General features: G+C 45.2%; 1 protein-coding gene across 4 annotated transcripts; it reads right to left on the bottom strand.

Annotated features, from left to right (window-relative positions):
- Nucleotides 1-372: 372 nt before the first annotated feature.
- Nucleotides 373-17,385, bottom strand: Txlna (taxilin alpha). 4 transcript variants are annotated; one of them, XM_003471086.5, is made up of 11 exons: nt 17,255-17,385; nt 16,504-16,683; nt 15,468-15,806; nt 13,413-13,504; nt 9,765-9,935; nt 7,651-7,845; nt 5,538-5,657; nt 5,236-5,310; nt 4,874-4,966; nt 4,382-4,477; nt 373-3,715 (listed from the first exon to the last, which is right to left on the bottom strand). In XM_003471086.5, the coding sequence occupies exons 2-11, from the start codon at nt 16,667-16,669 to the stop codon at nt 3,398-3,400; spliced, it is 1,665 nt and encodes a 554-aa protein (XP_003471134.2). In that variant the 5' UTR covers nt 16,670-16,683; nt 17,255-17,385; the 3' UTR covers nt 373-3,397. The 4 variants fall into 4 exon arrangements, with proteins under 4 accessions (XP_003471134.2, XP_005004291.2, XP_005004290.2 ...); XM_005004234.4 differs by having other exon boundaries at nt 17,181-17,352; XM_005004233.4 differs by having other exon boundaries at nt 16,504-16,766; nt 17,181-17,344.
- Between the last annotated feature and the right edge of the window lie 4,036 nt (nt 17,386-21,421).

Raw genomic sequence — 21,421 nt, 5'->3', positions numbered from 1 at the left:
ACCTATTGAGTGAATCATCTTTGATGCTCTTATGTATGTGAGCATCTTGCCAACTTCAACAAGGGCAAAGGCAGCTCAAGCAGATTTGTCAGTGCCCTGAGTTTGTGGTGACTGCTGAAAGGCAGGAGCACAGCCTAGGAGATACATGATGGTATCTCCACTTGGCAGCAGATTCAGACAAGTCAGCAATGATGGAGGGAACCAAATGATCCAGAAGCATCAAAAGGTCACAGAGCCAGGTGTGGTGGCCCATGCCTAGATGGAAGCTGAGGCAGGAAGCCTGCCAGTTCAAGGCCAGCCTGGATCATACTGAGCTCAAGATCAGCCTATGTAATGAGACGTCTCAAGAACTAAAAATATGAGATTAGAACATGTAAGGCAACAGACTCTTTATTTATGTGGTTTAAAATACATCAAGTCCCTGGCTGTTGTGAATACCAAAAGGGGAAAGGGAGCTGTCAGCACAACTTTTAAAACAAGTTTAGGCGGCCAGGTGGGGCCATAAGGAAAGCAGTTACAGGGACAGAGGCGGCTCTCTCCCCCAGGCAGGTGCCTGCTGTCCTGGGTGACTACCTCTATGCTGTGCAGGGTGGAGGGGCTGGAGCAACAGCTTGGCAGGCCTCAGCCTCTCCACAGGCGCCACCAGGGCAGCTCCATTGGCCTCTTGGTTAACCCTCAGTAGGGTCCCCATGATAGGGATGGAGGAGGGATAAATAGCCATCTTTACAGAAATAACATTCTTACAGAAAGTGCCTGAGCTCAGCCCAAGGTCCAAAAACCTCATGAAAAATAAATGGCAAGTAAAAAAGTGCTGCTGACACCTCTGGGAGTCTGGTCTGCATGAAGCTCAGCTGGACAAGGTCCTGAGCATGAGTCACCGTTAGCAGAGCTAGGGCTTGGCGCTCTGAGCCTCACTAACCATGGTCCCCGGAGGAGAAGCTAACAATCTAAGAAACCAACACAGCTCTTGGTCCTAAAACTGAGGTCATGTACGCAGGCCTCACCTGGGAAGGTGAGGAAGAGACGAGCTCTCATCCACAGGCCACTCCCCCTACACCTGGCTAGGGTGGGCAGCACCCAAGCACCTGGGTTGACTTTGGAAAGCAGAGCAAGCAGAGCAGCTGTAGTGATGAGATTTGGTCAATGGAAAGGAAGGAAGAAAGAAAAAAAAAAAAAAAGACAAGAGATCCCACTATACAGATTGGCAGGGGTGCCTTGAAATGGATGGAGCCAAAAACCAAGGCTCTCCCTGGTCTAGGGCTCACATTCCTGACAGAGAGCCCAGCTGGGCCACCTGCACATCACAGCCTCCCATCCTACCACCCTGGGATCCAATAGTTCCAACCCCCCAAGGGCTTTAAGAGGTAGCTGAAGTGAGGCAAGCAATTACACGGGCCACTGTGGGCCTTTCCATGTTCTCCAAGGGGGCAAATCTGTCTTTTCCCTAAACCTCCACAGCTTAACAAATTCTCTGTAGTGCTGACAGGTTTTGTTCTTTAGCCTAGTACAGGGCTGGGGGAGGCCTTACTAAGGAAGAAGGGACCATTCCATGGGACTTCAAAGAGGGGAAGACAAAGATCTTGCAAAACATCTCTCCATAGGAGAGCAGATCATAGCTGGGGATGGCAAAGAGGTCTCAACACTCAAACTATTGCTGGGCATCTTAAGTGCATTAAGGGTATACCAGAGGCTAGTAGAATAAACTGGGGTAAGTCAGTGGCACCTGCCAGGGAGCAAAGTAAGGATTCTTTTATTCATGTTTGGTCTTTTTGAGACAGGGTCTCACTCTGCAGTTCAGGTTGGCCTTAAACTTGCAGCAATCTTCCTGCCTCAGCCTCCTGAATGAGGAGATTATAGGGCATGTGCCACCATACCTGGCCAGGATGGATTCTTTTGCCATGTCTGGTCTAAGTAAAAACATGCTTCGGAAGTACACAGTATTCTTCATGAACCAAAACTGCCCATGTCCCATGTTGGTCTATGGCTTCCTTAGTTCAGCTGCACTGTACCCAGCTCTGCAGAACCCTCCTTTCAAGATGCATCCTACTACCCCAGAAAACTGCTCTGTCCAAAGAATGACTAATACCTTGCCAAGTGTGCAACAAGAGCTTTCATCAGAGTTGCTACACAGTACGTGGTAACAGTACATAGTCCTGGGTCAGTCAGGTAGAGTGCTATTTGGTGGACCTTCTGGGCTCGGTCTATTGCAGGATTCCATTCTGTCAAGGTAACAGATGGGAGCTCCCACACAGGAAGAAGTAGAATTTCAAGGAGGACTCTCATTTCTTGGGCAAGGAGATAAAGAAATGTGAACTAGGGCAAACCTCAAGGATTGCACATTGGGAGGTGGGAGAAGAGGTGGGTGTGCAGGAAGAAGAAAAAGAACCATAAAGCCAAAGGGGGTGGCAGGACCGGGGCTCAGCAATTGCTGCATGGAGATGGTGGTGATAACAATCTATGGTGGCTTCCCAGGATTGAAACTCATAGGCAAGCTCACGGCAGTCACTTTCTTTCTCTTAAATAATCTGATCTTCCCTTTCAAGGAGGAAATCTCAACACCAACATGGCTAAGGAGTCTAGAGGTGTGGTGAGGAGCAGGACACTGGAGGCCAGGCACCCAGGACTATTCCAGCATCCTCTTCCTTCCTCAGAAAATCCTCCTATAAATTGTCACATGCAAAACAAAATGCCTTCAGAAAGAATCCTTTGGGTGATCTCTTGCCAATCATTTGTGCACACTAGAGAGGCACCTGTGAACGATAAGGCTACTGAGAAGCAACATTGGCCTGGTCCTGGCACTACAGGAGGGCAAGGGAAGCAGTGCCCCAGGGGATTACCACCAGCACATCACCCCACAGTGAATCATTCTCCAGGTCCATGCTGAGGCTCTGCAGAGTGACAGCATTCCCAGGCTGAGAAGCAATGACACCTCTGTGAGAGCTAGAAAAGCCTGAGCTGCCCAAGCCCTGCTCACAACAGAATGCAATCCAGGACTGGGTATATTACTCGTCATGAGCTCTAAAGGGCTGGGAGGGGTCTGAGCCTGAAATTGGGCAAGAAATGCTCAGGTCGCTTGCCCTGCCAGCTCACTGTGATGGCAGCTACAGATGACACCTCCTCTTAAGACACTTCAGCTTAGAGGAGCACTGATTTCATCTGTACATCCATCTTCAGTGCAAGCCCCCAGTACACTTACAGTTGAAAATGCACGAGGCCTTGCACATATGCCATATGTATGTAAAACTGACCCACAAAATCCAAAACTGCAAAGTGGCAGAGGCCTATTAGGTCAGAACACCTTGACTTCAGCACTGGCTGTTTGGTATGGGAGCCTTGTATGGGCCAGGCCTGGCTGGGGTGCTGCTCCCTTCCCAGCATGCCTCAAGCATCAGGCTCCCTAGGTGGTGGCAGAGGTGGGCTCTTGAGGCCCTGTTGTTTCTGTGCTCGGTGTTTCTGGGCAGCCGGGAGCTTCTGTGGCCTTTGAGGAACTGGGTGCTTGAGCCCTGGGACTCTCACTGCTCTGCTCCTTGGCTGCAGTGGCAACCTCTGGTCTCCGCTCATGACCACTGTCAGCGTGGGGGCCCTGGCCACCAGCACTCAGGTCCTGTACCCTCTTGTTTAGGTCATTGCGCTCTGTCTGTAGTGCCCGGCATAGCTTCTCCAGTCGCTGGATTTTCACCTGCAGGCCCTCCAGCTCTTTGTCCCGCAGAGTTTTCTACAGAGAAAAATGAGGCCTTTAGGACCATCCCAGCAATTCTTCAACTCAACAATACCTCTTGGTGGGAAACATTCACTTCAATAAGGCTGAGCACAGCCAAGAGTCAGAACCTGGCCCCTCTTAGCAAACAACCTTGGTTTATCTGGGGGCAATGTAGTACAGAGATGGGCATGGCCCAGAGGTCACACAATGTATTTCTCTGGTCATTTAGCAGATGATACCGGCAAAGCACACAGCTTTTGAGTCCATCTCATCTGTAAAACAGCACTACTAACAAAACCACAAGTCTCAAGACACACCGAACCAGCAAATCTAATAATACGTTCAGCAAGCCTGTAGTTGTTACTCAACCAGTGTTGTTTCTTTTATATCACAAGTCATGAAGTAAGAAATTATTGGGTTGCTTTTTCATGCAAACCTCATGCATGGTCAGCAACCATTTTTCCTGCTCCTTCAGCTCTTTCTTCCATTTTTTCCCCGGGTTCCATGCAGACTACCATGAAGCTTGCCACCTCCCATGGGCAGACAGCTGACACTGCCTCTGAATGCATGAACAGTCTATATGCACTTCATGCAACATCAATGACTACCAGAAAGGAGCAGAAAGGACCTGATACACAGGAAGGTGCCCTCTCTGGCCCGGGGTTCGTCACCTCTACCCACCTCCTCAGCCATCTCAAGTAAGGCCTTATTGCTGCTTTCCCACCGGGACCGGTACATGGTGGTTTCTTTTTCCAGTTTCTTGATCTTCTTAGTCATCTGGGTTACATGGTAGATAGAAAGAAACGGTTAAGCTGAGCTGTCCATGTATCTGTGTCTCCCACATGTGTGCAACTTTGCCACTGGGAAGCGGGAAGTCTCAAGTGAAACATCTACCACTCGGGCTGGGAGTGGAGCTCAGAGGTAGAGTGTGTGCTTAGTCTGGACAAGGCACTGACTCTGACTCCCAACACCAAAAAACAACAAAAAAGCCCAGCATCAACAAAATACCCCCGATAAGGCTGCAATCCCTCTCAACTGCCCCTTTTTGATGGCAATCGCACTTTCTGTGAATAATTTCCTGTGAGGCACCTTGGGTTTGGGCCTTCTTAAAGCAGACCCATGTTCAGTTCTGAACGTGCTCCAACAGTCATGCCCAGCTTAGATCATCGGTACCTTTTCCATCTCTTGTTTGAATGTGGTGAATACCTCGCTGCTTTTGGAAAGTGTGTTCTGGAACTCTTCAAACTTCTCCGTGTACAGGGCAAGCTGTGGCAGACAGAAGTCCATAGGTAAGACTAGGCATCTCTGGTCAATACACTGACCTTTCCTCGGCTTTTTGACACAATTCTATGGAGATACTACCTTCTAAAAAACTTTTTTTTTTTGAGACAGGGTCTTACTATGTGGTCCAGGCTGGCCTTGAACTCACTAGGTAGCTCAGGTTGGCCTCAAACTTGTGGGGATCCTCCTACCTCAGGAATGAGGCCATGTGAAGGAAACTTGGAAGGCTCAGGGTCAGTTCCACACCATCTTACCTGCTGTTTCAGGTGGGTCTCCTGTTGCTTCATCAGCTCACACATCCTCTGGGATTCCACTGCCTCCTTCAGGAGCTATTTTCAAGATATGAACCCAGAATGTCAGGAGCCCCAGGGGCTGTGTCTGGCCCTCTTTTACGACAAGCACTGGACCCACTGAGGGTGCCTGCTCTCAGACTGCTGCCTGGGCAAGCAGTGACTGGCCTGGCAGACAGCAATCATTCTATCCATACAAACGTAACCCTAAGCTAAGCTAGAACCAGCCCACCTTCTCACACCACCAACCCCAGCCTGAGCCTCACAAAGTCCTTCTCCCGCTGGTGCCGTTCCTCTGCCTCCTTCAGCATCTCCTGGGCCTGCTGGAGCTTGGCATCCACCAGCTGCTGCTGTAGGTCCTTGTGCTTGAACACTTTGTCAATATGCTGCAGGAAAGATGGCAGAAGAGTGTTTGTCAGGAGCTCCCTTCCTCAGGGAGGCCTAGTATTGCAGGGAGGTTCCGACTGCAGAGACCAGAATACCTCCCTCAGCCCATCTTGATCTGATATGCTAACTCTTACATGTACCACATGGTGAGGATGCTATGTGCCTGGAAAGTCAACTTTCTAACCTCATGTTTTTTCTAAAGGAGTTGGCTGAATTTCTAGTCCAGCTCCCCCTGTAAGTGTGAAGGAGCAAAAATATTTCTACAAACAGTTTAGCTTAGTTGGCAGAGATTCTTTGTATCTTTCTATAAGTGAAGATTTGATATGTACTAGAAATGTCTGTCTTGACTATTGCAAGAGCACTAGGAACCTAGACAACAAGAGAAAGAGGGACAGACAAGGTGCCAGACTGAAGTGCTACTTCAAAGACAAAGTTCCCTGGACTTAATGAAATAAGAATGTAGGGAATCTGATTTCTTTTCTGGATGGAGAAGGGACGGTGTCTTGAAGATGGATCTAATCACCTGTAATCTAAAGGTCAGAGGCTCAGAGGTAGCAGGTGGTAGCGTCCGTGGTAGCGTCCAAACCTGAGGAGGACTACAAATAAAAAACCACAGGGCCTAGTAGTAGATCTACACCTCTACCTCCTCCACCTCCTCCACAAGTAACACCAAGTCCTTTCTGCTTTTAGTGAGAGGAAGGAGAAAGAAAAAGGTAGAGAAAGGGCAGGGGAGGTAAAGGAGGCCTTCAGATTCTTAGAATCTCACTCTAATGGCTCAGAAAGTCTTCTTGTCTCCCTGTGCAGAGAGCCAGACCAATTATTCCCAAACCAATATATGACATGCAGCTTTGTTCCCAAAAGATGAACAAGAAAGGGTAGTCAAGGAATCCCTTTAAGGGCCCACGCAAGTAGGATAACCAAACTGGCCTGTGAACTCAAGAGGCAGAGCCTTGCCTATCTCACCTTGGTCCTAGGAAAGGACCTGATTTATAGCAGGTTCTCTTGTCAGCCCTGTAAGATACTGGTATATGTCCCTTCTTATAACAAGGAAAACAGAGGCTCAGAACATCTAGATGACTAACATAGGGGATTCAAAGAGTCAAATGCCTGGGTTAGCAGCCAGTGTTAGCCAAGGTGGTGGCACCCTATTCTTTCAAGTGTTAGGAGCAGCCAGCAATCAGTGGATAGCCCTGAAGTCCATCAGTGAACACAGGTTTAGCTCCTCCTCTGCAATTTTTTTTTTTTTTTTTTTTGGAGACAGGGTCTTGCTACGTAGTGCAGGCTGATCTTGAACTTATAGTATTTCTCCTGCCTCAGCCTCTCAAGTGCTAAGATTATAGTTATGTGCCACTACATCCAGCTTCCTCTGAAAAAAAAGAAAAGAAAAGAAAAGGTATTGGTGATAGAGCAAGCTAGAGAAGTGTTCTACCACTGGGGTACATATAAGCTGTTAAAAATTCTTTTTGAGACAGGGCCTTGCTAAATTTCCCAGTCTGGCCTTGAACTTTTAATCCTCTTGCCTCAGTCTCCAGAGTACCTGGGACTATAGGTGTGCATCACCATGTCTCATTCGTAATTCCAAGTTCTATAAAGGTCATAAGCTAGCCGACAAACTTTAGTTGCACCACTGTGACACGGTCTATAACACTGGTGAGTATGCAGAAACTTCACTACCTAGTACTGTGTCTCAAGACCTTGCTGGGGGAGCACCTGATGCAACACACAGTATGTGTATATAACATCACTCTAAAATGTGGACAATTCTAATTCCAACAAATACCTGGCTCAGTTGTTTGGGACAAGGCACTGTTGACTGTGGCTCTAGGTGAGTTTTTTCTCTACACCTCAGTTCTTCATCTATCAGGGATGATATCAGACTCTTCTCAAGGAAGGAGGAACAAGATGAAGCCAGCAGAGTGCTCTCCAGATGCCTGGCACACACCCAGAGCCACACAATCTGCTGGTCATGACCCCTACCTGCAAAAACCTTACCTCCTCGCGCAGCTCGTATTGCTCAATCAGCTTCTTGAGCCGCTCAGCCAACTCCATATTCTCTTGGCGCAGTTTAGAATTGCGCTCATTATGCTGTTCCATCTGCAGCTGAATGTCGTTCAGTGTCACCTGGAAGTGTGAGGTCACCTCCTTGCGCTTTTCTTCCTCCTCCCGGGCCCGCTGTACGCCTTCTTCCTGGGCAGAGAAGCCAGTCCCAGCACCATCATCCACTGTTCCCTAGCCAGCTGTGCAAGGGCCCCCCAAATAGTCCATGAGCAGTCTCTGCCAATAGCCCTCCCTGCTCCCAAGGTGAGGAGCAGCCAGGCTCCAGGATGTCATGCAAAAGGGCTTCCTAATACACCCCTCTGTAAATCAGGTGACATCCTGTGAGATTCTCTTCCTAGAAAAATGCAGGCAACATATATTAAGTGCCAGTCTGAAGCATCTTAAATCTTGCAAAGTCTATTCTTCCACACTTCAGATTAAGTGTCCTGCTCTGATGTGCTTTTGTCTTTCCCTTTTCCCTATAGACCGAGTTGTTAAAATTTAGTAACACCCAGGATTGCACAAAACTAGGCAATCAGACATTGTTGAGAGGGGGTATTCTGTGAAAGGCAGTCTGAAAAACTCAATTATTAATACTTAGGATCCACATATTCTTTGACTTTTGAGATTTATCCTACAGATAAACTGGTCAGGGAGATATATACCAAGAATTTTTACTGCAAGTCTATATGTAATATAGAAAATTTGCAAAGAAACCCAAAATATATATATATTTTTTTGTCTTTTTTTTTTTATCGGTACCAGGGATTGAACTCACGACCACACACTTGCAAGGCAGGCACTTATGCGCTGAGCTAAATCCCCAGCCCCCAAACCCAAAATATAGTATCTTAACTAGGACCCTAAGAAATTACAACATATTCACCCAAAATGCTAATAGAGGTAGCTCTACTTGAAATGGAGAGAAAATATATTAGAAAAAAAGGAAGGTATAAACTATAATTTTGTTTAAAAATTGCATGTAAAACTAGTTTACACTGCTTATAACGTTTTCAAAGATAACCATGAACTAGAAATAAGCAAAACAAAATATCTATGTCCACAGATTCAAATATTGTATGAGATATCTAAGTTGGTAAGGGTGTGTTCATGAAAAACCACCTGGAAATCACAGCAGTGACTGGGTTTTAACCACAGACTGACCTCGGCTTGGGAGAAGCACCACAGGTAAAAGACCCAGGTTCCTGATTAACCTCTGGGACAAGGACTAGGTATGTGCGTACTAGCAATACAGTTTGGATATTTACTTAGCAGTACTGGGTACTGAACCCAGGGCCTTCACACTGACATACATTCCCATAACTTTTCATTCATTATTTTGAGACAGGCTTTTACTAAGCTGTTAAATCACCCAGGTTGGGCTTGAACTTATGATCCTCCTGCCTCAGCCTCCTACAGTGCTGTGATTACAGGTGTGTACTACTACTTCTGCTTTATAATTTGCATCTTACATATCCCATAAAAGTTTACATAATAAAGATGTGATGCCTAGCACAGCACTACTGGGAGGTGGTGGGACACTTAAGAGGTGTTTTTATGACTAATTAAAAGTATGTTCTTAAAGGAGACCATGACACTCTTGTTCTCTTCCTAAACCTTTCAGTTCCCAGCCATGAGATGAACCGTTCGCTCTGGTCCATGCTCCCACTATGACGTCTGACCACCTCTACTGGGAGGCCTAAAAAAACCTGGGTGTACCCTAGTATGAACTGGAAACTCCAGAACTGTGAGCCAAAATAAGCGTTTTTGCATAAGCACTTGCCTAGCAAGCAGGGGGTCATGAGTTTGATCCCCAGTACAAAAAAAAAAAAATCTCATTATAAGTTGAGTATTTCCGGTATTTGTTACACAGTGGAAAAGCTAACATCAGGGAGCCACTACCTAAATAAGAAGCGGTGAGGCCACTACATTTACAGTGCTTTCAGCACGTTAGTCTCTATCTATCTAACACAAGAACATGTCAAATGGTTAGGGCATTACTGGGAATGTATTTCCAGGAAGACGAGTGATTCTAAAGAAACCAGTGCCATGCCTGGCCCCGTGCCTACCTTGAGGGAACGGTTGTGCCGCTGCAACTCACGGCAAAGGCTCTCAAGCTTGCTGCGGGCCAGGATAGCTTTGCTGTGCTCTCCACGCAGGTGGTCCTTCTCCTGTACCAGCTGGCTCTGTTTCTTCTGTAGGAGCTTCATCTGTTTCTGTGAAGTCCGGTGCTCCTCCAGCTGGGGACAAGGAGGGCAATGAGCGTTTGGGAGGCCCTACGTGAGGATCCTATGGAACTCTAGGGACGTCAGAGCCCGGCTGCGCATTGGCCTTTCTGTTGACTCCAGTTGAAGGAGCACAGACCTGATATGCTCTCATAAATTTGACAGTGCTAATCTGGCATGCACTGCTCCCAGAACCTTTGTGCTAATCCAAGGGCCTTTGGCGAGGTGCAGGTATGGATTCTCACTAGGACGAGCAGGGTATTACAGCCAGCAGATCCCACTTTCTACCCCAGCTCTGACCAGAGAGACTGGGCTTTCAAGCCATGTGAAACCACTGCATGACCCCGTCTTATGGGATACTCATAGCCCTGGATAAGCCCTGCAGGGCTATTCACACCTGGTCACACCTTCACATTCCCTGCAGACTTCAACTGTAGTTCACCATTTCTTTCTCCATCATGATTCCTATTCTCATTCTTGGCTATTTTAATTAATTTTTGGAATTTTTATTTTTTTGAGAGGGAGTCTGCTCTGTAGCCCAGGCTAACTTCAAACTTGTGGTGCTTTTCTTGCTTCAGCCTCCAGAGTACTGGGATTATGGGAGTGTGCTACCACACCTAGCTTATTGTTGTCTATTTTTTGTTTTTTGAGACAATGTCTTGTTATTTTAATTAATTTATTTTATTTTATTTATTTTTTTTGTATTTTTCATTTTTATTGGTACCAGGAATCGAACTCACGACCGCCTGCTTGCAAGGCAGGTACTTATGCCGCTGAGCTAAATCCCCAGCCCCTAATTTTAATTAATTTTTAATAGCTATTGGCTATTTTAATTCTGGTAGACAATCTTGACTCTCAACCCTTAGTTCTTAACTTCTTTCACAAACCTACTCCTTTTCTCCAACTTGGCTCCCCTCCTATGATCTGTTCCTGAATAGCAAAAATAAAATGCTGCCCACATATGTAATTTAAAATATTCGAGTATACTAAAAAAGTAAAAACAAATAGATGAAACTGTTATTTTTTTTCTTTTTTTGGTATTTTGGGGATTGAACCTATTAGCTTCCTAAGATATGATTACAGGCGTGTGCCATCCCACCAAGTTCTAATATGTATTTTATACTTTAGCACATAGAAATTCAGGTAAATCACTTATCACTTAGGTAGAGGTTACTGTCCTGGGCAACACAGGTTTAGCCTTTGTTATCAGGTACCTCAATTTGAAGGACTCCAGGGCAGACCGTCACCTTCCCTTTCTAGCTCATCCTTACCATTATCTGTGGTCTTCAGAAAGTATCTTACTCCACTGGACTTCTATTGACCCAACTAACCTTCATTTGCCTTCCTTTAAATAACCACTTACCTTCTTATACCCTTCCATTCCCTCAGCCTCCCTCTCAGCCCTAGTAAAGAACCTTCCTGCTTACTCTGTACCAAGACTGACACAATCCTGCTTGAAGAATTACTTTCAATTCATGACCAATTTCAGGAAGATCTCTGTCCAGCAAATCTGTATTTCTCATGCTACTCATAGTCCTCTTCCAGACAACTGTTTTGTACTTCCCTTCAATTGTTCCCTGAGACAGCCACAGCCACCTTTCTCATTTCCCTGGGAACACAAATGATACTATACCAGCAGCAAAACAAGCTCCCCATCCACTGGCCACCCATGTCTGTCTTCTCTAGTTATGGTCCTGGCTACCTGGTACCAAGGTCAAACCCTATGCATTGGGCCTCAGCTCCTCTCTATATACCAATCACCCTCCTCTACCCAGAACATCATTCTGGCAACTCATTTCCTCTTCCTTTGCATTAGCAATCTTTTTCTGGCCAGGTTACTCTAAATGAAGGTTTTCTCTTTCCTTTCTATCTTTTTTTTTTAGTTCTTTTTTTTTTTTGGTCTTTTTCATTTTTATTGGTACCAGGGATCAAACTCACGACCACACACTTGCAAGGCAGGTGCTTAATGCCACTGAGCTAAATCCCCAGCCCATTTTTTCAGTTCTTAAAATAATCTCATTAAGCAGATATGATCTCTTCTAATTTATAGGTAAGTTCCTTACAGAATTCAGCTAAGAAATTTAGTTAGGATGAAATAATTTTAAAATAAATAGGTACAGAGGCACAATGCTTGCCTGGCAAGCACAACATTGTGAGTTTGATCCCTAGTACCAAAAAAATCCACCATCAATGGATAAATCTTCACTCAAAGTCTAATAGGAAGCCTGATAAAAGATGAACCTGGCTCCCCCTGCTTCCGCCTCCCACCAATCCACTCAACATTTATTTTTTCCATTCAATGTTTGTAACACTAAAAGTTGGATAGACCACAGTTGATACTTCTTCTGAAGCATAGAGTAAAACCTAAAAAGAATTCTGTCACAAAAACTGAAACTGAGCCAGGTGTGGTGGTCCCAGCAGTCTAGGAGCCTGAGGCAACAGGATTGCAAGTTCAAACTCATCCTGAACAATTTAGTAAGACCTTATCTCAAAATAAAAGCCAAAAATAGGGCCGGGGATTTTGCTTAGCGGCATAAGCACTTGCCTGGCAAGCCCAACGTCTTAAGTTCGATCTCCGGTACCAAAAAAAAAAAAAAAAAAAAGCCAAAAATAGTGGGTATTTAGCTCAGTTCATAAGCCCTTGGGTTCAATCCCTAGTACTGTACCCAAAGAACAAAACAAAACAAACAAAACTGAATAAGAATCGGATCAATCTCCCAGAGTTAAATTCCACTTTACTTACAGGAACTAAGGAAGTAAATGGACAATCAACAAAGCCTAAGTTGGGGCATCATATAGAACAATCTGGTCATGGGGGAAGAAAGGAAGGCAATGAGATGAAGAACTGCTCTGAAGTGAAAGAATAATGAGTGTCAAACGAATAGTGTTAATTTCAAATGTGGTAACAGCCCTATGCATCTCTGTATTTCAGGAAGATACATACAGAAGCACATAAGACAAGGATCACATGGTATCTGGGACTCAGGCCAGGAGCTAGAGCTCTATCATCTGGGAATCATTCTTGGAGAAATTTTCTTCAAGAAAAGTCTAGTTTTCCCTCTTAGTGTCAACCCTGAAATGGATGACTGAGAAATGACTCCCCACTTACCAGATGGGAGAAAGGTTCAAAGAAAGGCTGATGTGGAAAGAATTAAAATCTGTTGTGTACATGTACCAACTATCAAGTCAGTGTAATCATTATGTATTATAAATATGAACCAAAAGACTTAGAAGGAAAAGAAAATGTGGGAAGGAGATCTAGATAGGGAAGGGAATTAAAGAGTTAAAATATATTAAATACATGTACCTATTCCCTAAGATGAATGCAAACATTATATACTAAGCATGCATAAAAAAAATCATACAATAAAATTTAAAAAGGACTGAATAGGAATTAAGCAAGCCACCTGCCTCTGCATCCCTACCCCCACATCAGGTAGCCTGATGACTTTCCAAATGCAGGGAGGGCAGCAGCAGATGGGGCAAACTGACCAGTTCAGCATACTTCTTGCACAGCGCTGCCAGTTTCTCCTCTGGGGTACTCAGCGTGTTCAGTGTCTGCATCAGCAACGTGATTTCCTTCCCTATAAAGCACAGGGAACAAAAGCATGCATCCTCTTCTTGGGCAGAGGCAGGTGGCCTACTCTCATGAACACACAGGCAGCCTTTGCTTTTTTTTTGGAGACAGTATCTCCTTATGTAGCTCAGGCTGGCCTTGAACTCACTATGTAGTCCAGGCTGGCCTTGAACTTGGGGCAATCCTTCTGCCTCAGCCTTCTGAGTGCTGAGATTACAGTATAGGTGTGCACCACCATGTCCGGCTGGCCCTCTCTTAAAATACTTTGCATTTTCCTTGTTGATCTGGCTGCCTTCCCTTCTAGGCTAGCTGTTTCATGATGGTTGGGACCAACTCAAACCAGTTCTGTCTTAATATCACCACAGAGCACATGCTCATTAAATGTTTACCAAATGAATCATGGAATACCTGTGTAATGTCCTTAGTGGACACTAGTAGGAGAAAAAATTGCCTGTTTTACCAACTGACAGACGGTATCCCCATGGCACTGGACTAGTGTTTTTTTTTTATTTATTTTTTTGGTCTTGTTGAGATGGGGTCTCACTATGCATTTTAGGCTGGCCTTGAGCTTACTTTGTAGCCCAGGCTGGTCCTGAACTCGAAACAATCCTCCCACTTCAGCCTCCCGAGTGCTGGGATTACAAGTGTGAGACATCATGTCCGGCTTGGACTACTATTTTAAAGCAAAGAAGTTCATTGAAGGTAGAATCCAAAAAGGAACAGGACTCTTGGTCTCCTTAAGAAATAGGCAAGGATTTAGCTCAGTGGCTCAAGTGCTTGCCTAGTAAGTGCAAGGTTGTAAGTTTGATTTCTGGTACCAAAAGGAAAAAAAAAAAAAAGAAAGAAATTAACTGAACTATCAACAGACCTAACTAAACAGTAAGCTTTAAAAAAAAAAATGAGTATTTCTTCCATATGTTATTCCACATCCAAAATCCCTCTTTAAATTACAATGGGAGAGCCAGGCGTGGTGGCTCACACCTGTAATCCCAGCACTCGAAGAGGCTGAGGTGGGAGGATCATTGAGAGTTCGAGACCAGCCTGGGCTACAAAGTGACCTCAAGGCCAGCCTGAACTGCATAGCAGACCCTGTCTCAAAAAGACAAAAAAAAAAAAAAAAAAAAAAAAAAATTAGAATGGGTCAGGGTTGGAGGAAAACCACCTGAGTGTATTGTAACCTCACCTAGGTTCTAAAAACTCCTACATATATCCCCTGTGGAATGCCTGTCACTTTTTCTTTCTCCTTGCCTGTTCAGGAGTTACTCTGATGGTCCCCATTTTTGGCTCTTACCATTTTAGTTGCCAACTGTTCAACTAGTCAGTTGAGAGTATGCAATCAGTTGAGAACAGGGAACTAACCAAGAGACAGCCAACCTTCTGGAGGAAACAAGCCCTTTCTTGGTCCTTATCAAGTCCCCAGAGCAGCCTGGCTTATGTAGATATTTGAGTTTCCACTGTGGTTTAGTCCAGTTCTCTTACTGTTAGATGAATGGGAACTAAGACCCAGACTGAGTAAGGCCACGTCCAACAGCACACAGCAGTTAGAAGTGGCGCTAACTGGGGGCTGGGGGCTCAGCGGCATAAGCGCCTGCTTTGCAAGCAGGCAGTCGTGGGTTCGATCCCTGGTACCGATAAAAAGGAAAAAGACAAAAAAAAAAAAAAAAAAAAAAAAAAAAAAAAAAAAAAGAAGTGGCGCTAACTGGCACAGGGTTTATCTAGACCATTGGCTCTCCATTTTTTTCAAAGAGAGAGGAGGTTGGATTTTAGCCTCCACCTGCTCAAAAGGTCAGCAGGCCTTGCACAGTACACCTCAATGCTGTAAACTTGCAGTCCTGGTTCGGATTAAACTAGGGAGACCTGCTGCTCTCCAGTTTCCTCTGAATCCTGCCTGGCAGAACAGGCTAGCCCATGGGATGACAGGTCCAAACTCCCTCCCTTCACCGGCCTTATGAGTAACTGCCTTCTCTCACCCAGACCCTTGGCTTTCTTCTTCTCCTGTGGCCTTCGGTGGTCCCGATCTCCGACCTCATCACTTGCTCTGATCTCTTCTGTGCCTGGCTCCACCTTGGAGGTTTCCTTCTCGCCATTAACTACTGGGGTCCCTGGCTCAGGCTCCCCATTCCTTGCAGCATAGGTCCGGGACTTCTCTGCATCTTCGGGTTCAGCGGGTTCACCCTGTGCTCCATCTTCACCTGAGCCACCCTGATTGTTGTCCACACAGTATGTACTCAATATATCTTCCAACTGGCGGCTCAGTTCCTCAGAGACATCACGGAGGGCCCCAGACTGTGATGTTTTGGCTTGAGCCCCTATAGCAAGAAACGATGAGAAATAGAATAGAGTGAGATTATTTGGGTATGTGTGGGCCCAGCCAAACTCACTAGCCTGGGTTAAATGTTGCCTCAATTTACTCACTTATAAAATAACTTTATTTATTACTCAATTTAAAGCTCAAATGATTTATTTATAAAATGATGTAACTATGTCTTTTTTTATCGGTACCGGGGATCAAACTCAGGACCGCCTGCTTGCAAGGCAGGTGCTTATGCCGCTGAGCTAAATCCCCAGCCCCTAAAATGATGTAACTATGTCTTACTACCACCCAAACATATTTGTTAGGAACATAAGTCAAATATGTAAATCCTATTAAGTTTTAATGATGAAGGGCTAGCATGCAGCAGCTCTATTTCTAGTCGGTAGCCTTCCCCACAAAAGCCATTTCTTGCTGTTCAAATAAATCCAGTAATACCTCAAATATGAAAAGCAATCACCTACTGTAACTGAGGTGTTTTCTGATTGGACAGGGTTTTGCTGGCGGGGAGGTTCATTTGACTGGCACCTGATTTACTCTTTTTAGAGCCTGCTCCCACCCTGCCACCTCCCCAAGCACTGTCTCCTTATTCTTCATTTCCTTTTGCCTGGGTAAACAGTGGCCTCAGCCTCTAAGTGAAGGCGGTACCACAAACTCCTCCCCCTGCCCGCCAGAAAAGCAGAGCTGGCACACACCCTCTGTCTTCCCAGGCGCCTGGCTGGTGGAACCTTCAGCTTCTGTTGCTGGAGGCGACTGGCTGGGCCTTCCGTGGACTCCCTCCGGTCCCGTTTCTGGCTGCCCCGGAGTATTTTTGGGGTTGGACTGTTTGGCAGCCCCATTCTTTTTGTCTTGGTTCTTCATTGTGATATGCAGCGCTAGGTTAAGAGCAGATCCTTAAGAACGTGTACAGTTGCTATTTCCCAGACTTCAAAATTCTTCACAGCCTGGATCCAAAATCCTAACACCAGGAACACAAAGCTTCTTGAAACAAACCGGCTGGCCTTCACTGGAGGAAGCCAGCAATACTCGGTCTCTGGGTAGTCAGGGAACCCTGGCGTGCCTTGGCAGGCTTTCGAGACACTGCTCTTGGAGGGTAGAAAAACGCCTTTTTTTCTTCCAAAGACACTTCTCTGCACTACAAGGCTCCCCCACGGAAGGCCAAGAGCCAGATTGGCTCCAGACGGCCGACTGACGTGGAGGGACGCAAGAGTCCGACGCTTCCCCGCCCCCCGTCCCACGTGGGCCCCTGCGCGCGCGCAGCCACCCGCACCCCTCGCGCCCTCCAGCCGCTCGGCATGCCCGCGCATGCGCAACACGCCGGCCCCGCCACAACCCACGCGAGGAGCCGGCGGGATTACCCCCCGACACACACACTCTGTAGCAGATGCGTTCTGGTCCACAGACTCGTATTGTCTCGTCCCACCCGCGCCGCTTCTCGCATCTCACCGCGATCTCCGCGGCGTCCCCGCTCTGGCTTCGTACCGGAAACACCAGTAACCGCTGCCGGCTGGGCCGCCAGCTCTTAGTGCAGCCAATCAGCTGAGCTGCCGCGGAGCTTACTGGGAAAGATGGCACGAAGGCGGTGTTTGAAGCGGGGGAAGGAAAGGACTACTGTCCCTACATGCATCGGGGCCGGCCACAACTCCCAAGATGCAATAGAAAGAGCTTTCCTCCTAGGAACTAGATACCCTGGAACTCCAAAAGTTAGTGAATCTATAGGGATATCCTCATCAGTTTCATACTGTACAGAAGCTGCGATTCGCCCTTCAAACTCTTGTGCCTGTCTTTTCGTGCACACTTCCCTCGATCAACCCTTTCTTGTCATGAATATCAAGAACTCTGAAGAAGGAATGGAGCCCTAAGTGGGAATCAGGAGAGTTGTACTACAGTATTCCAGTCGTACCTGAATCCCTAACCTACTGTGTGATGGGTCGTTCTTTTTTTCACTTCCTTATTCCACTGGAGTTTCTTTTTTTTTTTTAAATCGGTACCGGGGATCAGACTCACGACCGCACGCTTGCAAGGCAGGCGCTTATGCCGTTGAGCTAAATCCCCACCCCCTCCACTAGAGGTTTTATAATAACTACTGGAGCACTTGCTGTGTGCTTTCCTGGTAACTAATAGGTATATCCTAGTTACTCGACAAGCGTACGCTACATAATGGCTCCAGCTGTAGGGAAGAAAGCATTAAGGGAAAGACTAGATAACTTGTCCAAAGTTACATCGACACTGAATGGTTAAACCAAGTAGTCAAATTGGGACATTTCATACCAGCACACATTCTACTTGGCTAACTTGCCTTTTACCCAGAAAAAACTACCATAGTAGTCTTTCCTTGAGGCAGAGTCTGGGTGACTTGTGAAAATATGTTGCTGTTATTATTTTGCCCTCTCCAACACCAGCTGGCAATTAGTTCCTCAAGGTTTCTTGGAGGGGGAGCTTGCCCACATGCAGATTGATAAGCCATTATTTGGCCTACCCTCTACCAACACCCAGGTGCACGTGTGCTAAAGTTGAAAAAGTTCCAAATTTCTTCATAATTTTTCATCTTTGTTGCCTAGATGGTACAAGAATAAACCCGAACGATACTATGCCTGAATTTTGAACTTAAAAGTTCTGGCTTTTCCTGTTCCCAGTAAATCCTTCCTATTATCTTTGCCTTTTTTTAAAAAAAATGGTACTAGGGATCAAACGCAAGACCTCATGCTTGCCAGGCAGGCATTTATGCCACTGAGCTGAATCTCCAGCCCTACCTTTGCCGGTTTTAGTCTCAATTATACTTTCAGTGTTCCCAAGATTTCTCAGTTTTTGTGGATGTTGTTCTTTCACTCAAAATACCTTTGTGGCAAAAGACAAAATCTCAAATCTCCCTTCAGTGTTATGGGAGCTCAGCCTCAGCCAGGTTGGATGATGGTCCATGTTGTCAGTCCAGGGTCCCTAGAAACAACTGTGTTCCCCAGCTCTGGCTCATACCTTGCTACCTACTCTATCAAGAGCTTTCTTCCCAGGCTCTGCAATCTGCACAGCTTCTTAGATCTGGAAAGTATATCATTAGCAATAAAATGCTAAAAATTACTATTTGCTTTCAAGTCAGTGAGCTTTGCAAGAATCTTTGCAAGGCTCTCATCTTAGAGCCTTAGCATCAGGTTGGGGATAGAGCATAAACCATTGTGTTAATTTGGCATTGTTTAGGGCTAAAATGTTACCTATTTTCCCTAAAGGCTAAGTTAAAGATACTTCATGGCAGTGTCTTTAGGCTGCACTAAGATTCTTACCATGTAACCTTGAGAAACAATGTGGTATAATAATAGGCAGTTGAGGCACAGAAAGGCTTGGAACTTGGTTCTCTTTAAATCAGGGAAATGATTACATCCAGAAAAACATACTGCAAATCTGAAAAGGCAACATATAAATTGGGCCTTGATGGATTTCCAGAGGAAGAAGGCATTCTAGATAAAGAATCTGTTAAAAAGGGGCTGGGGATTGCACCTGCCTTGCAAGCAGGTGGTTGTGAGTTTGATTCCTGGTACCGGTAAAAACAAAAACAAAACAAAACAAAAAAAAAGAATCTGTTAAAAAGTTTGCATGAAGGGCTGGGGATTTAGCTTAGTGGCATAAGCATTTGCCTTGCAAGTGTGTGGTCCTAAGTTCAATCCCTGGTACTGATAAAAAAGAAAAAGACAATATATATATATATATATATATATATATATATATATATAATATTCATGAAGTGGAGAGTGTGGCTCCTAGAGGACTAGAGGAGCCAGCAAGCAGTATGAAAATTTGATAAAAACATGGGCACTCTGAGATGCTAAGCAGGATTTGGAGCTCAGCCTGGGACAATTTTTAGCAATTTAGTGAAATGGTGTTCAAAGGGGAGGGAAGAGGGCTGGAGATATATCTCTGTATGAAGACTGAAGATCCTGAATTCAATTCGCTCTATGGAAATAAATCTATTTCTTTTGCAGTAAGACAATATACAGCACCATATTAGCACCTGCTAAGCTGAAACACTTGGCCCAAGGGAGATGTTCCTGGTAAAACACAGCAGCTTTTTTTTTTTTTTTTTTTTTATCTTTTTTATCGGTACTGGGGATCGAACTCAGGACTGCCTGCTTGCAAGGCAGGTGCTTATGCCAATGAGCTAAATCCCCAGCCCCCATCACAGCAGCTCTTACAGGCTGTTGCTGAGCAGAACTCAGGACAACACTGCTAAATAGTACTTTTTAAGATTTATGTTCTGATAGGGGCTGGGGATTTAGCTCAGTGGCATAAGCACCTGCCTTGCAAGGAGGCGGTCATGAGTTTGATCCCCGGTACCGGAAAAAAGTTAAAAAGATTTATGTTTTGATCTTTAAAAATGGCTAAAAACAATGAAAAACCAAAAATGTTTCAGCTGGTGGTGTATAGCAGATAGCAGTAGTAAAGCACTTGCCTAGCATTGGCTCTGGTTTTTTTTTTTTTCTTTTTCATTTTTATCGGTACCGGGGATCGAACTCAGGACTGCCTGCTTACAAGGCAGGTGCTTATGCCGCTGAGCTAAACCCCCGTCCCCAATGGGCTCTGGTTTTAACCCCCAGCAAATTAAAAGAAAAAAAAATTGACAAAACTTCAACACAGGGCTGGGGATTTAGCTTAGCAGCCCAAGTGCCTGCCTGACAAGCACAAGGTCATGAGTCCCATCCCAGTACCAAACAATCAAACAAACTAACTTCAACACACCATCTGGTAACCAAATCTTCCCTGTGGATTCCACTAGTTTTTTTAGTTGCTTGACTGTATTTCTCTGCTGTGAACTGGAGGGAATTTGTGAACAATTTGACTTCAGCAGGCTCAAAGGGCTGTGGAGTGCTGCTGAATCTGGAGTCCTCAAAATACTTCAGAAAAACTAAAGTGCAAACTAAACTATTGTGACCAAGCACAGATCACTATATAGTTGCTGTGAGGCAAGAAAGACGGAATCCTCAAGAGGGCACAGAGAAATTTACTACTATGATGGAGATATATGCAATACATTTACAGATGTAAATGTCAAATTCCATCCCTTGTACAATTTATTGTACTGTCAACTGAGTTTCAATAGTAAATTAAAAACTCTTTACAGCAAGAACAAGTTGGTGTCTTTTTATTTTGCAATACTGGGGGACAGAACCCAGGGACTTGTACTGAGCTACATCTCCAGCCCCCCCTTTTTTTTTTGTCTTTTTCCTTTTCATTGGTACCAGGGATTGAACTCACGACTGCCTGCTTGTAAGGCAGGTGCTTATGGCGCTGAACTAAATCCCCAGCCCTTTTTAAAAAAAAAAATTTTAATTTTTTTATCTTCAGCCTTTTTGAAACAGGTTTTCACTAAGATACCCATAGTGAGCGGAAACCCTCCTCCCTCAGCCTCCTGAGTAGTTGGTACTAGATATGTACTATACCCAGATTGATATAATTCTCATCTTCACTATTAATCTTCAATTTTTTTTTTTTTTTTTTTTTGGTACCAGGAATTGAACTCACTACCGCGTACTTGCAAGGCAGGTGCTTATGCTGCAGAGCTAAATCCCTGGCCTCTTCAAAAAAAAAAAAATTTTTTTTTCTGGAGACAGTCTCACTATGTAGCTC

Source organism: Cavia porcellus, unplaced genomic scaffold (genome assembly GCF_034190915.1).
Source record: "Cavia porcellus strain 051 isolate PalLab524CR breed Dunkin Hartley unplaced genomic scaffold, mCavPor4.1 scaffold_25, whole genome shotgun sequence".
Classification (NCBI taxonomy): domain Eukaryota; kingdom Metazoa; phylum Chordata; class Mammalia; order Rodentia; family Caviidae; genus Cavia; species Cavia porcellus.
This window is presented reverse-complemented; position numbering and strand designations above follow the sequence as displayed.

Excerpts from the sequence above, each read along its gene's own strand:
- Txlna (XM_003471086.5), bottom strand. The coding sequence starts at position 16,669 with ATGAAGAACCAAGACAAAAAGAATGGGGCTGCCAAACAGTCCAACCCC. Across the intron at positions 5,658-7,650 it reads AATACGAGCTGCGCGAGGAG|CATATTGACAAAGTGTTCAA; the intron begins GTAAGGTTTTTG and ends TCTTTCCTGCAG. Across the intron at positions 3,716-4,381 it reads TACTTGAGATGGCTGAGGAG|AAAACTCTGCGGGACAAAGA; the intron begins GTGGGTAGAGGT and ends TTTTCTCTGTAG.